Source organism: Oryctolagus cuniculus, chromosome 4 (genome assembly GCF_964237555.1).
Source record: "Oryctolagus cuniculus chromosome 4, mOryCun1.1, whole genome shotgun sequence".
Lineage (NCBI taxonomy): Eukaryota > Metazoa > Chordata > Mammalia > Lagomorpha > Leporidae > Oryctolagus > Oryctolagus cuniculus.
The window spans coordinates 147469146-147482011 of record NC_091435.1 but is presented as its reverse complement, the minus strand read 5'-3'; the positions used below and the strand labels follow the sequence as shown (position 1 = coordinate 147482011).

Genomic DNA, 12866 nt, shown 5'->3' with positions numbered 1-12866 from the left:
CAGATGACCACAATGACAGGAGCTGGGCCAGGCTGAATCCAGGAGCCTGGAACCCCATTGGGGTCTCCCACATGGGTGCAGGGGCCCAAGTACATGGGCCATCTTGTGCTGCCTTCCCAGGTGCTTTAGCAGGGAGCCGGATGGAAAATGGAGCAGACAGGGCTTCAACAGGTGCTTTGACATGGGACACCAGTGTCGCAGGTGGCGGCTGAAGCTGCTACACCACAACGCCGGCCCCTCTGTGACTTTCTTCTAACTCATGGTGCTGTGGGGCTCAGTCAGCCCTGTTTAATGAGCAGCTATAAGGTGCTGCTACCTGAATGGAAGTGGGTCGGTGCCTGGTTCTCCTCACCCACCTTCCGTGGCCCGGGGCTGTGGTAAGGACCACTGCTGAGGCCTCTGGGCCAAAGGGCAGTTGAGGAAGCTGTGGTGCTTGGTTCACTCTGCCTTTCCCCTCGCCTGTTCGGGGGGGGTGGGGCAAGGAAAGATGGCGTCAGAAGCTCCCTGCAGACTCTCCCCTTCCTGCAGCTTTGTTCAGCCCTTGAAGGGCTGGATTGTGTGGGGAGGGGGACAGGTGGTGAGGGGCAGGCTCCCTAGGACTGGGGGACTGGGGAGGAGAGAAGGGCAGCTGGATGGCACAGATGTGGGTGTGTGCAGGCAGGGGACCCCAGCCCTGGGTTTACTTCCACAGGATTTCTGGCTTGGGGAAAGGCAGAGGTGGGGGCAGGGAGAGATCAGGAAGGGCCCAAGGACCCCCAGTGGCTTTGAATGCCTCGGCACCCAGGGACCTGTGCACGGGAGCCAGAGCCAAGCAGAGGTGGGGTTACATCTCCAGCCAGCTGGGCAGCAGGATGGAGGCTCGAAACTGGGTTCTGCTGATTTAAAGATGTGACTGTGGCTTGCAGGAGGAGAACCGTCTCTCCATCCAGACCAGATCCTGAGAGAAATGTGAGCTCTTGGACGGCTTTTCGAGCCCGCTCACTCCTGCCTGCAACCATGCAGGAATCCGGCTCTGGGACTCCGCTCCACCGTGCCATCCGCTGCTCACGGCTGGATCTACCAAGGGCCCATGCAGCCTCACGTCTCTCAGTGGCCAGAGGGCAGGTGCACACCTTGTGTTCTGCTGCTCTGCTGGACTCACTCGGGGGGGGCCAGTTCCAAATGCCGTTGCTCAGCCCCTCAGGCCCACAGACACGGCCTCTGGGGTGGAGAGGAAGGTGTCGGCATTGCATTTTGACAGCTTCCTCTGTGAGTGTCTGACATTCACAGAAGCTTGTTAATAAGCTTTGCTCTAGAAGAGCAATGGAAGCGACGCCGCTATTCCCTGCTGGCAGATGAGGGCAGATCTGGTGGCTGAAGGTAGGAGCGTTTGCTGAGACCACTTACGGTTAGGATATTCATTCATGGACTTTGTCTCATGGTCTTTGCTGCTCGTGTTGAACCCCACTTCTGGATTTAAACTCCAGGGCAGTGATTAGGCCTCTGAGAGCCAAGCTCCATGGGCCGAGACGCTGACCTGCAGAATAGCACTCAGAGAGCAGGAAGCTCCTGCTGCCCCTGGTGCTGTGCCAACAGGCTAAGAGTGCCAGTGCCTCCAGATCTCCACGGCCACGGGCCCCGGAGGCTGGGAGATGTGTGTGAGAGCACAAACTCATGAGCAAGTTATGTCAATAGCAACATTATAATTATTACATCATTATAATAATAGAACAGACTGAGGGGCGAGCGCGCAGCCAGCCTTCCAGGTGATGGCTGGCGTGCACTGTTCAGCTCAGCTGAAGGCAGTGCCCTCAGGATTTGGTTAAACTGCAGTGAGAAAGTCCAGGGCTAGCTGCAGGCAAATGTTTGTGAAGCAGAAGCATCGCCGATCCCGGCCCCTGAGGTTACGCCGGACCCCGCTGCCCGAGTGAGGTCTGCACCGAAGGCTTCCACGGGGACTTGCTCCAGTCTCACAGCTTGGCCAGCGACCCGCACAGCGAAGCACCACAGGAGGCCTTTGCAGAGTGGCTTCTACGATACTTCTGGAAGGGTCTGCCTGGAGGCGTGGCGCTCAAGAGCCAACATCTGGCTGCTCCCGCGAGCAGGGTGGGCAGGTGCAGAGCCAGGCTGGTGGGGCAGCGGGCGGGGAGGTTTGCCAGTCTCTGGGTTCTGAGAGCCTCACCCCTCCTCCCACTGTCCCTTGTTCTGGGAGGAGGCCTTCGTGTGGGTGGAGGAGGCGAGGTAAGAGCTGAAGGCATGTGGAGAAGGGCGTGTTAGAATGGCCTCGAGTCTTTATCGCCAACAGGTCTCTCTCGTGGGCTCCCACCTCTGACTGCCGTCACACAGCAGCGGGGTCTCTTGCCCCAGGCGCACAGGGTGCCCACCTCGCTGGGGGCAGGGAGAAGAGGCTGAGAAAATGTTGCTGGACACCTGTGTGCTTTGGAACCTGGAAAGCCAGCCCCGCTGGACTGCTCGGTGGGTGACAGCCGACACCCGCATGGCTCTGTCGCTCGTCCTAGGGCCCATCTCAGCCGTGTCGCCTCACTCCTCAGTATACGGGCGGAAGTCCAACAGGGAAGTCCATATGAAGCCACCTCATCCCTCCCAGGGGAACATGGGGAGGGTCTCACCGTGACTCTGAGATGAGAGGAGCCACCAGACCCACATCGTGAGGCTGGGAGGCTGGGCGTGGTGACCGGTCCACGGGCCCCGCTCTGGTCTTCACCAGGCAGTGGCTTTCTCAGATTGACAGGTGCCCCAGGAAGACGGAGCTACACACAGCCAGATCCAAGGGCAGTGAGGTGCAGGGTTCCGGTCTGGACTCCGCAGGTGGTTAATCAGTGCGCTCCAACCTCCCACTATAGCAGATTCTAAGATGGCTGGGAGTGAGGATCTGGCGGGGGAGGGAGCCTGCCTCCTACGGGTTCCATGCTGATTCTGAACCCAGACGCAAAGGGGCTACCACCAGGCCTCCCCCACCCCCAGCTCTGTCTCCTTTCCTCCTCTGCCCTGCCCCTCTGCAGGGTGTGTGCATTGGAGAGGGAGCTGGGTGCCCTGACAAGGAAGAAAAGGAGGGGAGGTAGCCTTTTGCTCCCGGGCTGGCCTGTCGAGGGGCAGATAGGGCTGCCTCAGTGGGTATCCAGCACTGAGAGGAACCTGGGCACATGGGGCCTGCCAGCTCTGTGCTCACCCAGCCAGGGTGCACAGTGGCTCTCAGCTCTCAGCCAGGGTGCACAGTGGGGTCCTCCAGGAGGCAGAGACAGGGAAGGCAAATGGTGACCAGGGTTTTTCTCTCTAACTTAAAGAACACAAAAGAAAGGGTGCGTTAACACTAGTAAATAAGGCAGTGCGGAGGTCGGCCAGGCTCAGGGCCGGCCGGCTGTGGTCAGATGAGGCCGGCGGCCTTCTCCTGCACGTTGTACTCTCTGTTCCTCTTCACCCGCCAGCTGACCAGGAAGAGCAGCAGCGTGCCCAGCACCTTGTAGCCCAGCTGCAGGCCCAGGTACCTGTGGGGCAGGAGAGGACAGGGCCCGTGAGGCAGGGGCTTTGCGACATGGGAGTGAGGGCCACAAGGAAGAGCATCCTTCTCAGTGGCCCAGAATGGCAGCGATCACCACCCAGGTAAGCACCAGCCATCACCCAACTGGGGACCACTTTCTTCCTCCCTTTCATGCAAAAGGCAAGGGAGAGCAGGGTGCTCCTAACCCAGCCATCCTCACCTGTCTGCTGGGCCCCTGCAGCTCCAGACAGCCCTGAGCCGCGGGCATCTGCTCCCTGCCCTTTAAGTCTGTCCCTCTCCCAGTTTGCTCTGCAGCACCCGCAGCAGTCCCAGCCCCCCGCCTGGCTCCCCAGGCCCCACCTTAACCACCATTTCTGGCCAGGTGGCTACAAGGGGTTAGATCCCAACAGTGCTGCCAGCAGCCACAGAAGGAAGGGATCCCCGGCTCTGAGCTGTGGGGCGCTGGCCTGGCGTCACTGCACGGCCACGGCCTCTCCCTTAGCCTCCAGCATCCCCCCTCTCTTTGTTCCACTTCCTGCTGTTATCCCTACTGAGGGAGCAGGGAGTGACACTACACTGTCAGCCCCCCACCCCCCACCCCGAGCATGGCCCCTGGGTCTCAGTGCCTGGTCTGCCCCCGTCTTGGAAGCCCCACAGCCCTGCCATGGCCACGGTGCTCTGCTCTGGGGTCTCACCTGTCCCGGAGGGCATCGTTGTCATAGTAGATGCAGGCTCCTCGCCGCCCTGAACACTGCAGGCTCCACCGGACGCAGGAGTAGTCGATGGTGAGGCCATACAGGGCTGGAGCTGGCAGCCAGGCTGGCAGTGGCGGGGAGAGAGGCCAGAGATCCCAGGTCACACAGAGCTGCAGGAAGAGCGCCCGGGGCCAGCCCCCTACTCCCCTGCAGGTTCAAGTGTGTGAGCAGTGCCCTGCCTGCCCCAGGGACCTGCAGGGACTCCGGAAAGTAGCACAGCTCACAGTGAAAGCCTGAGCTGCACTCTCAGCAGCCGCTCAGAACAGGAAAGGCCAGGGTGAGCCACAGGGTGACATGGGCGCCAACTCAGAAACACACCACATGGTGCTCACGCCCGAGGCAGGTCCCAGGTAGAGACACGCTGACCTCCACCATATGGCAGGAAGCACTGGGGGGTGGGCGAGAGGATGCCTCACCCAGGGCCCAGGTGTACAGGTGCCATCTTTGCAACCAGGAGGCAGGGGAGCTGGGCTAAGCAACAGTTGCAGCCTCGAGGGCTCAGGGCTGCAATCTAAGATGCTTTGCAAAGGTGCACATCCTACATTTTCCCCTGTACCTAGCTGCCCTGAACACTCCAGCCCCTGGTCCCAGCTCAGCAGGGGCTCTGCCCAACGTGGCCTGCTCCATGCTGTTAGAGGCTGTTCTAGGCAGCCACTGCCTGGGGACTGGGCTGTCCGTTCTTAGGGCCACTGGCTGCAGAGGGGGCCTCCCAGAGTCTCTTGCGAGGGCCCTGTGAGCTGCTGCTTCCAAGGAAAGGCAATGTTCTACCTGGGGCCCCACCCACACATGGGACAGTTCTCCACTCCAGGCTCTGCTTGCTCCTGGGTCTCCAGGTGAGCGGAAGATGGGCACTGGCTGGACACCTGGCCTCTGGGGATGCAGCCACATCCTGGTTGGAAGCAATAAACCTGCCAGGGTTCCTGCAGGAAGCCTATTTCTTGCCCCAGAGGGCAACTGCATCCTGGGGACTCGTGGAAGCCCCCAGGCCCGGGGGTTCCAGCTGTGGTACCCACTGAGTTATCTGAGCACTGCAGAAGAACAAAAGCAGCAGGTGCTTGCAGCAGCGCCCCGGTGTTCAAGGCCAAGGCCACTGGAAGAAGAAGGGAGGCGCCCAGGGGCCTGCCTGGGGGCTGCTTGGGCTGGGAGCAAGGCGAGGTTCCAGGGGAGGTTTCAGCGTGGGTCCTAGATGAAGACAGGTGGTGACAGGAGAGCCTCTGTTGAGAGCCCAAGGCACAGCCTACTCCCCACGGCCTCGGTGCATGGCAGCAAGGTCTGACAGAGCTCGAAGAACAGTAGGTCCAGGGCTGGTTTGTTCCTCAGCCCCCAACAGGCGGTGGGACTGTGCCCAGCAGGGGTTCCTGTCGGCTGGTCCTGAGAACACCGCCCTTCCTGGGCTACGAGGAAGCCATGGCAGGGGCACGTGTGGTGGACCCAGCTCCCTGACAAACCACGCCGCGGGCTCTCCCAGACTTCAGCATTTCAGGGCAGAAGTGCACTTGCTGGTGGCCAAAGTCCCCTCCCTGGACTCCCCATGTGCCACTGCAGTGCACACTGGCTCCTCAAGAAATAAAGAAATACACTGTCAGAGTTGGTGTTGTGGCACGGCGGGTTAAGCTGCTGCTGGCAGCCCACACCAGGGCTGGTTTGAGTCCCAGCTGCTCCACTTCCAATCCAGCTCCTTACTAAGGTACCTGGGAAAGCAGTGGAACATGGTGCACCTGCTTGGGCCCCTCCCACCCACAGAGAGGAGATCTGGATGGAGTTCCAGGCTCCTGGCTTCGGCCTGGCCCAGCCCCAGCCATTGTGGCCATCTGGGGAGTAAACCAGTGGATGAAAGACCTTTCTCTCTCTCTCTGTCTCTCTCTCTCTCTCCCTCTCTCTGTAACTCTACCTTTCAGATAAATAAATAAATCTTAAAAAAAAAAAAAAAAAAGCAAAGAAAGAAACACACCCTCAGTTGAATCAGTCTCAGCTTCTGTATGTTTGAGGTTTCCTGGTGAGTGGCTCCTGTTTCCATGTAGTACAAGGCACAGCCTGGCATGAGCAGAGCAGGGAAAGCCCGCCATGTCCCCTCCCCAGTGGATGCACCCAGGGAAAGCCTGGTCCTCCCTCTGTGTGTGCGTGTGTCAGAGCCCTGCCAATCACTTGTGCACAGCCCTGTTCCCCCAGGCATCCAGGGCCTGTGCATCGAAGGCCTCACGTAGGAGACACATGTGCTGAGTAACGGTGGGAGGAATGCATCGCATGAAGCAGAAAGCAAGCCAGGGCTGGGCTCAGCTGCTGTTCTTGCTGAGGCAGGAGGGCAAGGTTTTGTGTCTACGGTGAGGTCTTGGGAAAAGATGAGAAAAGAACCTGCATATACGGCGCTACTGGGTGCTCTCAGCTATGTCCACTTTCCACTTCTCTCCCTTTCTTAAAAAAATATTTATTTTATATTTATTTGAAAGAGTTACACAGAGAGAAGGAGAGGCAGAGAGAGAGAGGTCCTGTATCTGCTGGTCCACTCCCCAATTGGCCGGAGCTGCGCTGTTCCGAAGCCAGGAGCCAGGAGCCTCCCCTGGATCTTTCCACTCAAGTGCAGAGGCCCAAGGACTTGGGCCATCTTCCAGCACTCTCCCAGGCCATAGCAAAGAGCCGGATCAGAAGTAGAGCAGCTGGCATCTGAACCAGCACCCGTATGGCATGCCGGCACTGCAGGCAGCTGCTCCACCCATTACGCCACAGCGCCGGGCCCTGCACTTCTCTTATATCTTAGATTTGGGATTAATGTGCTAGATGAAACCTGTCCTGCCCTGGGGCACTGGGAGGAGCCGTCCAAATGTGGGATGTCAGCACCAGCCCTGAATTATCCATTGCGCGTCTCCCGGTTTTCCCCGCCCCACAATAGCTCTCAGACGCCCTGGAGCCTCAGCAGGCCAGGCAGGTCTTCCACACTCACCCAGTAAGCGCATCAGCAGGAACTGGACCCCGATGGCAAACGACTTTTCTTCCTGGTTCACCACACTGAGAAGGAAAGCAGGAGGTCAGCAGGGTTTGGGACTGCAGTGCCCCTTATCTGGGGACGAGGGGCAGCCAGCCACACAGCATGTCAGAGGCTGCCCTGGCGTGGGCCGAATGCTGTCAGTGGCTCTCAAAGCAGGGTCCCTGGGTCAGCAGGAGACCCCTGGCAATGGTCAGAAACGCACCTTCTTACCCTTCCCCAGTGAGTCAGAGACTCCGGGGTGGGGCCCAGTGACCCAGCCTTCCAGAAGGCTCTGACACAGGTGCGAGTTGGAGAACGTGGTTGGTGTGACCCTCAGGATGGCCCAGGGACCCCCCTTCCAGGAGTGCAGGGCAGAAGATGCCAGAAGCTGAAAGTGGGGAGCTGGCAGGTGTGTTTGCGGAGGCAGGGACTGTCTGTGTCTCCTACCGGGAAGACGGCCCCGGCACGCAGTGCCATCAGGGCCCCTGGGCTGCAGGCTTCTGTGCACAGCAGAAGGAGGGTCCTGCCTCAGGCCAGCGCTGCGGGCTCCTGACCCGCAAAGCAGCACTGGGCTCCACCCTCTGAAAGGCCTCGGGTTTGGGTTAATGCTCTGCTGTGGCTCTCTGCAACATTTCTTAATCATTTGCAGCTTTACATTTTCAATTACAATTCGTGTGGCCACTGCTGTCACTACACTTCCTCCCTGCAGAAGGGGAAATGCAATTGACGGAAGAAGTGCAGAGAGAAGACTGGATAGCCAGCCAGGCTGTGGAACAGGGAGGGTGCGCCCCAGGGGCCGGCCAGCAGAGGCACCTGCTGAGCAACTGGGCCCCAGGCTTCTGTGTGGCCCGAGGATGCACGGGCTCAGGTGAGTGTGTGTTAGGGCAGGTGTTCCAGGCTGAGGCACAGTGGGGAAGGGATCTCAGAAGAAGCCCCCAGGTCTCTGCCCCTGGTTGGCTTCATCCCTCCACCATCACCACCACAGCTCTGCTGGCAAATGGGAAGGGCCCCTCTTGCATCCCCCAAGGGATGGCCCGGTGATGGGAAGACTGTGGTGCAGGCAGGGGAGATACCCACTGGGCTCCCCCAGCAGAAAGGGCCTCAAACCGGATGGAAGGGATGTTCCCTTTATACCTTCAGATCCTCTGCTGGCTCCACCCACTAAAGCTGCTCCCCTGGTCTTGGTCCTTGTCCTGGGCAGACTCCCCCAGACCCTCAACTGCACCCCTGTTGGGCCTTTGCTGGGGCTCTTGGGCCCCCTTTGGTCTCTGCACAGTCTGGCCCTGGCTTTCTGGCTACCCCATCTCCTTCCACATCTCCAGTGTTTCCAGTAGTCCTACTCATGCTCAGGGGCCAGGATGGGTGCCAGTCACGCCTGGGGGCCCTGAAGCACCATCTTTAAGCCCCGCCTCCTTGACATAAATCGCATCTCTCATCTTGCCCGGTGCAACTCCTCTTTCAAACACTGCGGGCTCCTGGGGCCTCCTCTCCAGTTTCACTCCAGCCTTTCCTTGTGCAGACTTGGGACGGGAGGTTCTCCAGAGAAGCCCATCGTGTGGCTGGAACGAAGCTCCGTTCTCCGTGACCCCCTGCCCTCAGGGTGGCCATGGGACAGCGGCTGCCCTGCGTGCCCTGCTGCTCAGGGGCTCCCTGTGGGACCTCTGCATGCTGTCACGCTCCCACTCGCGGCCTCGTGCAGGTTTGTCTCAGGGTTAGTGGGGCCACTGTGGCCCACCTGGCCCGCGCTGCACGGATCACCTGACCCCCACTGGAGCCCCTCAGGTCAAAGTGCCAGCACAGGACGGGGAGCGGTCGAGAAGGGGGTGACGCGCAGGAGCTCTGAGCAGCTCCACGCACTCCTGCTGAGTGCTGGGAACGCTGTCTCCCTGGGCCGCCTCTCAGGGTGCTAGTTGCAAGGAGCACCTGTGGGGCACCAGCTGGGGTCTTCCCTAGCCCAGGAGCAGGCTTGCCTGCTGCTCCCTGCACAGGCGTGGCTCTCCCAAGCTGTGATGGATATCCACGACATGCAAAGCGTACATCCGGGTCCTTCTGGGTCACCCCGGGAGGCCTTGGGGGACACCAATAAGCAATGCAGCCAAAGGTCCTCGCTGCTCTCCGTATGTAACAGAGCTCTTTGTGGCCCAGGAGACTCCCATCTCCTGCCTTCAGCATCCTTGGAACAGTGGGAGAAATGGCAGCTTGCATCCCAGCAAGCTGATGGATGCTAACTTGTCAACAGGTCTCAATAAGTGGCTGCTGCTGCTCCTGGTGCCTCTGCTAAGCTAGGCAAGGCAGGTCAGGGGCACCAGGTACTTGTTAGAACTTGGTTGGCAGTGGTCATTAGCCAGAGTGTAGAGCACCTTGCGCTTACAAAGCAGCTTACCATGCACTCCAGACAACGACCTGTAACGTCAACTCTCTACATTCATTTCAAACACGAAGTAACTGAGGCTGAGGGAGGTCAGGCCACACCCAAGGACGCTCAGCCACTACGTGATCAAGCTTCCCCGTTATCCACACAGGACTTTGCTCATGGGACTCACAGGGGCACAGAAGGGAGAGGAGGCGAGGGCCACGGGGCATCCGGCAGAGACACGAGGGGAAGCAGAGGGCGAGCCCAGGCCTTGGAGGCGCCACTCACCGCAGAACCATCATGTAGAGGGGATTGTGGGAAATGCAGGCGATCAGGGCCGCAAAGGAGATGAGGAAGATGGTGGGGAGCAGGAAGTGGGCACAGGGGATGGGGCAGGGTCCCGCTCTCGCTGACGCCGATGCCCCGCTCACGCAGCTGCAGTTCAAGTAGACCTTCAAGAGTAAAAGGGGGGAGGGTGTTAGGATGTCATCTCCACGCACGCCACACATCCATGCCGGCCCCTGCAGCTGGGTGAGACTGGATGTGCAGGCTGCAGAGGAGAGCAGGCGAGAGGCTCAAGATGGCCCAAGGATCCTGCCTCCGTCATCACCTGCTGACTCTACACCTGCACCTGAATGCCGAGAACCCACCACCAGGCAAGGCCCACCCAGCAAGGAACCAGGGCCCTGGGGAGGGGGCTCCCTGCCGGGCCAGGCCACCTTGTTCCCAGTTGTGCTGGCTTTGCAGGGGGCTGTCTGCCTGCCGTGTGTGTTATTGCGAGGGAAGACAGACACAGGGGAGAGAAGCGGGGACACAGCAGGGTCCCTGAGCTCTGTGCCTGTCGGGTCTCAGTGCAGCTTCCTGTCTAGGAAGAATTCCAGAGAACAAGGCCCCCGTCTCAAGTCTGCAAGTCAATACGGCGGCCACCACTGACGTCTGGTGGGCATCGCCTACGCTCTTAGGGTGTTTGAGAGCCCAGCCCATGACCACGAAGCGTCACAGCAGTTATGGGGCCCATTCTAGAACTAGTCAACGGGCTTGCTTCCTTTTATCAGACATGGCGAACTCCGTCCTCTCTTTACCTTGGCTCCTGGGAAGCTCAGACGTGATTTGTACACAAATTACTCTTATCTCTCTCAGTCCGGATTTTAATAGATTTTTTTCCCCTTATAACTTACTATTTTTTCCTTGATATAATGCTACTGGATTTTTATCTTGATGCACTTATGCTTTTATTGGAAACTTGTCAAGATTATTTCTGAAAGTAGATGAGTCAGAGGTAAGTAAATAAAGATAAGAAAACCACAAAAGCCACCACGGATTCCTCCAAGCAGAAGGTAACCAAGAGAGCATCCTGTCTTCCCTCTGCCTGCGGGCCAGGGGCGGCCTTGCCTTGGCCCTTCAGAGCGGGGTGGTCCGTGGGTGCTGGCTTTGCCTGTGCCCTCCACATGGATCACCGTCCTCTGGCCATCCTCCTGGTTACAGCACAGACTGCCATCTGCTCTTAGGAGAAAACGTGGCCCTAACCTGGCTTGCCCAGCTCTGGCCCCTGCCTGCTCCCTGACACCCCCCACCCCTGCTCTCAGTGCCCACCCTGGTCTTTTCCTTTTTCTCTGACAGTCTTCCCAGCATATACATGCCCTAAAGTCCTGCACCTGCTGTTTAAAGGACTGGTGGCACCTTTCCCCTCCTCCCTGTCTTCTTCCCTCCGCCTCCCCACCCCACATCCTCCTTTAGCTGAGATCCTTGGTGCCTAACCAGACCCTTCTCAACGCCTTGCAATGCAAATGGCAAAGCAGATGAGCTGCACAGGGCAGCTATGAAACAGATAAGGGGGAAATTCCTGGAGACTTCAAAGAGTCCCCCACTTTTCCATCAGCTGCCTTCTACACCCCCACCCCCAAATTCTCTTCTAACCAGATAAAACCTGAGTCCCAAATGCGCCCTGCACACAATCTCTTCACAAGAACAGACTGGTGCCAACCTCTCTGCGTCCAATAAAGCAAGCTGTCTCTGTTGAGGTTGGTCTCCATCTCCTTTCTGGGGGTACGAAAGACCAGAACCCCAAGCTATGCCAGACCTAACACTGTTCCCTTTACCTGAAATGCTTTGCTCCCAGGTCTTGGTTCTTTTTCTGGTTGTTCAGCTCTAGACACCTCCTTGGGAAGGCCTCCAGGCACTTTCTGTCCCAATAAGTCTCTGTGTGGTGTATGGGTTACTTTTCCAAAACTCTCGTGCATTTATGGGACAGAATTCCAGGGACCTTATCAATTGGACCCATCGCCACATCCTCTACACCCATGGCTGTGCCCGGGGTTTTCTCTTTGCTGAAAGCTAAACCAATGACTCGAGTCAGTTTGCAGCTGGCTGAGCCTGGAAAGCCTGGAGCCGCAGCATTCAAAGGGGGATGGAAAGGACCTTGCCGAGAGAGAGCACAGGGAACGTGGCTGCCCGAGTGGTAGGCTGGTGGCCTGGAGACGCACAGGCTTCAACAGAAGTGCCCCACAGTAAGGCAAGGCCCCAGCTCCTGGTCCCAGATCTGCCCCCAAACAGCTGCACGGCCTCCGGCTTCCTGGGGGCTGAGTTGTTGAACCACAGGCCTTTGAATGCCACTTCTGGCTCTGGCCTTCCAGATTTGGATTCACCAGGGCCAGTCTACTCCCCGTGCAATGCGGCCAGCACGTGGGACCCAGAGGTGCGGGGCAGTTGAAGGAGTGCTTTGACTGTTTATCGTTAGGCCTCAAGAATGTGTGCTGGGCCTCGGCCAATCTCTAATTGACTTGGAGCTGCAGGCACGACCGGAGGGGAGGTGGAGGGTGTGGGTGCGGCCTCCGGGAGGCCAGGATGCTGGTAATGAGCCTGTCGGGAGCCCCGCCCAAGCCCCGCCCACCTTGGAGCTAGGAGCTACCCTCCAGGGTCCACGCAGGGCTCCCGGATCCTCTGCTGCCCTCACCGGTTGCTTGGAGGCTGCAGAGCTCACGTTGATGTCGCTGCAGCCGGCGTGGCAAGGGGACAGGTACTCGACGCCGTTGTCTCCGCAGACCGGGTAGAAGACGGAATCCGGGCACGCGCAGTCCCTGCGGCAGGCAGGAGGCTGCGGATGTATAGAACTTGATGTGCTGCCAGCAAAACAGGAAATGAGGAATCAAACAAAGCGAGACCGAAGAAAAAACTCGGGGCTCCAGCCCAGCGTGAGTTCCTGGTTAATGGGCCTATGCGTCTCTGTTTGTCTTGGGCCAGCGCCACCCTAGGCTGCCTTGTGTCTGCTGGAGCCAATGGTGAGTCCACCGCTGCTGGGTAGTCACAGCACCTCCCTGT

General features: G+C 59.0%; 1 protein-coding gene across 1 annotated transcript in view; it reads right to left on the bottom strand.

Moving 5' to 3' along the window:
* Positions 1-1662: 1662 nt before the first annotated feature.
* The window catches only part of SLCO2A1 (solute carrier organic anion transporter family member 2A1), a 74059-nt gene continuing 62855 nt past the window's right edge, over positions 1663-12866 (bottom strand). The window contains exons 10-14 of the mRNA XM_002716257.5: positions 12502-12667; positions 9837-10000; positions 7172-7236; positions 4174-4297; positions 1663-3485 (exon numbers count right to left, since the gene is read on the bottom strand). Coding sequence (XP_002716303.1) covers positions 3365-3485; positions 4174-4297; positions 7172-7236; positions 9837-10000; positions 12502-12667 — 640 coding nt within the window. The 3' untranslated portion in view covers positions 1663-3364. The remainder of the gene's footprint in view (positions 3486-4173; positions 4298-7171; positions 7237-9836; positions 10001-12501; positions 12668-12866) is intronic.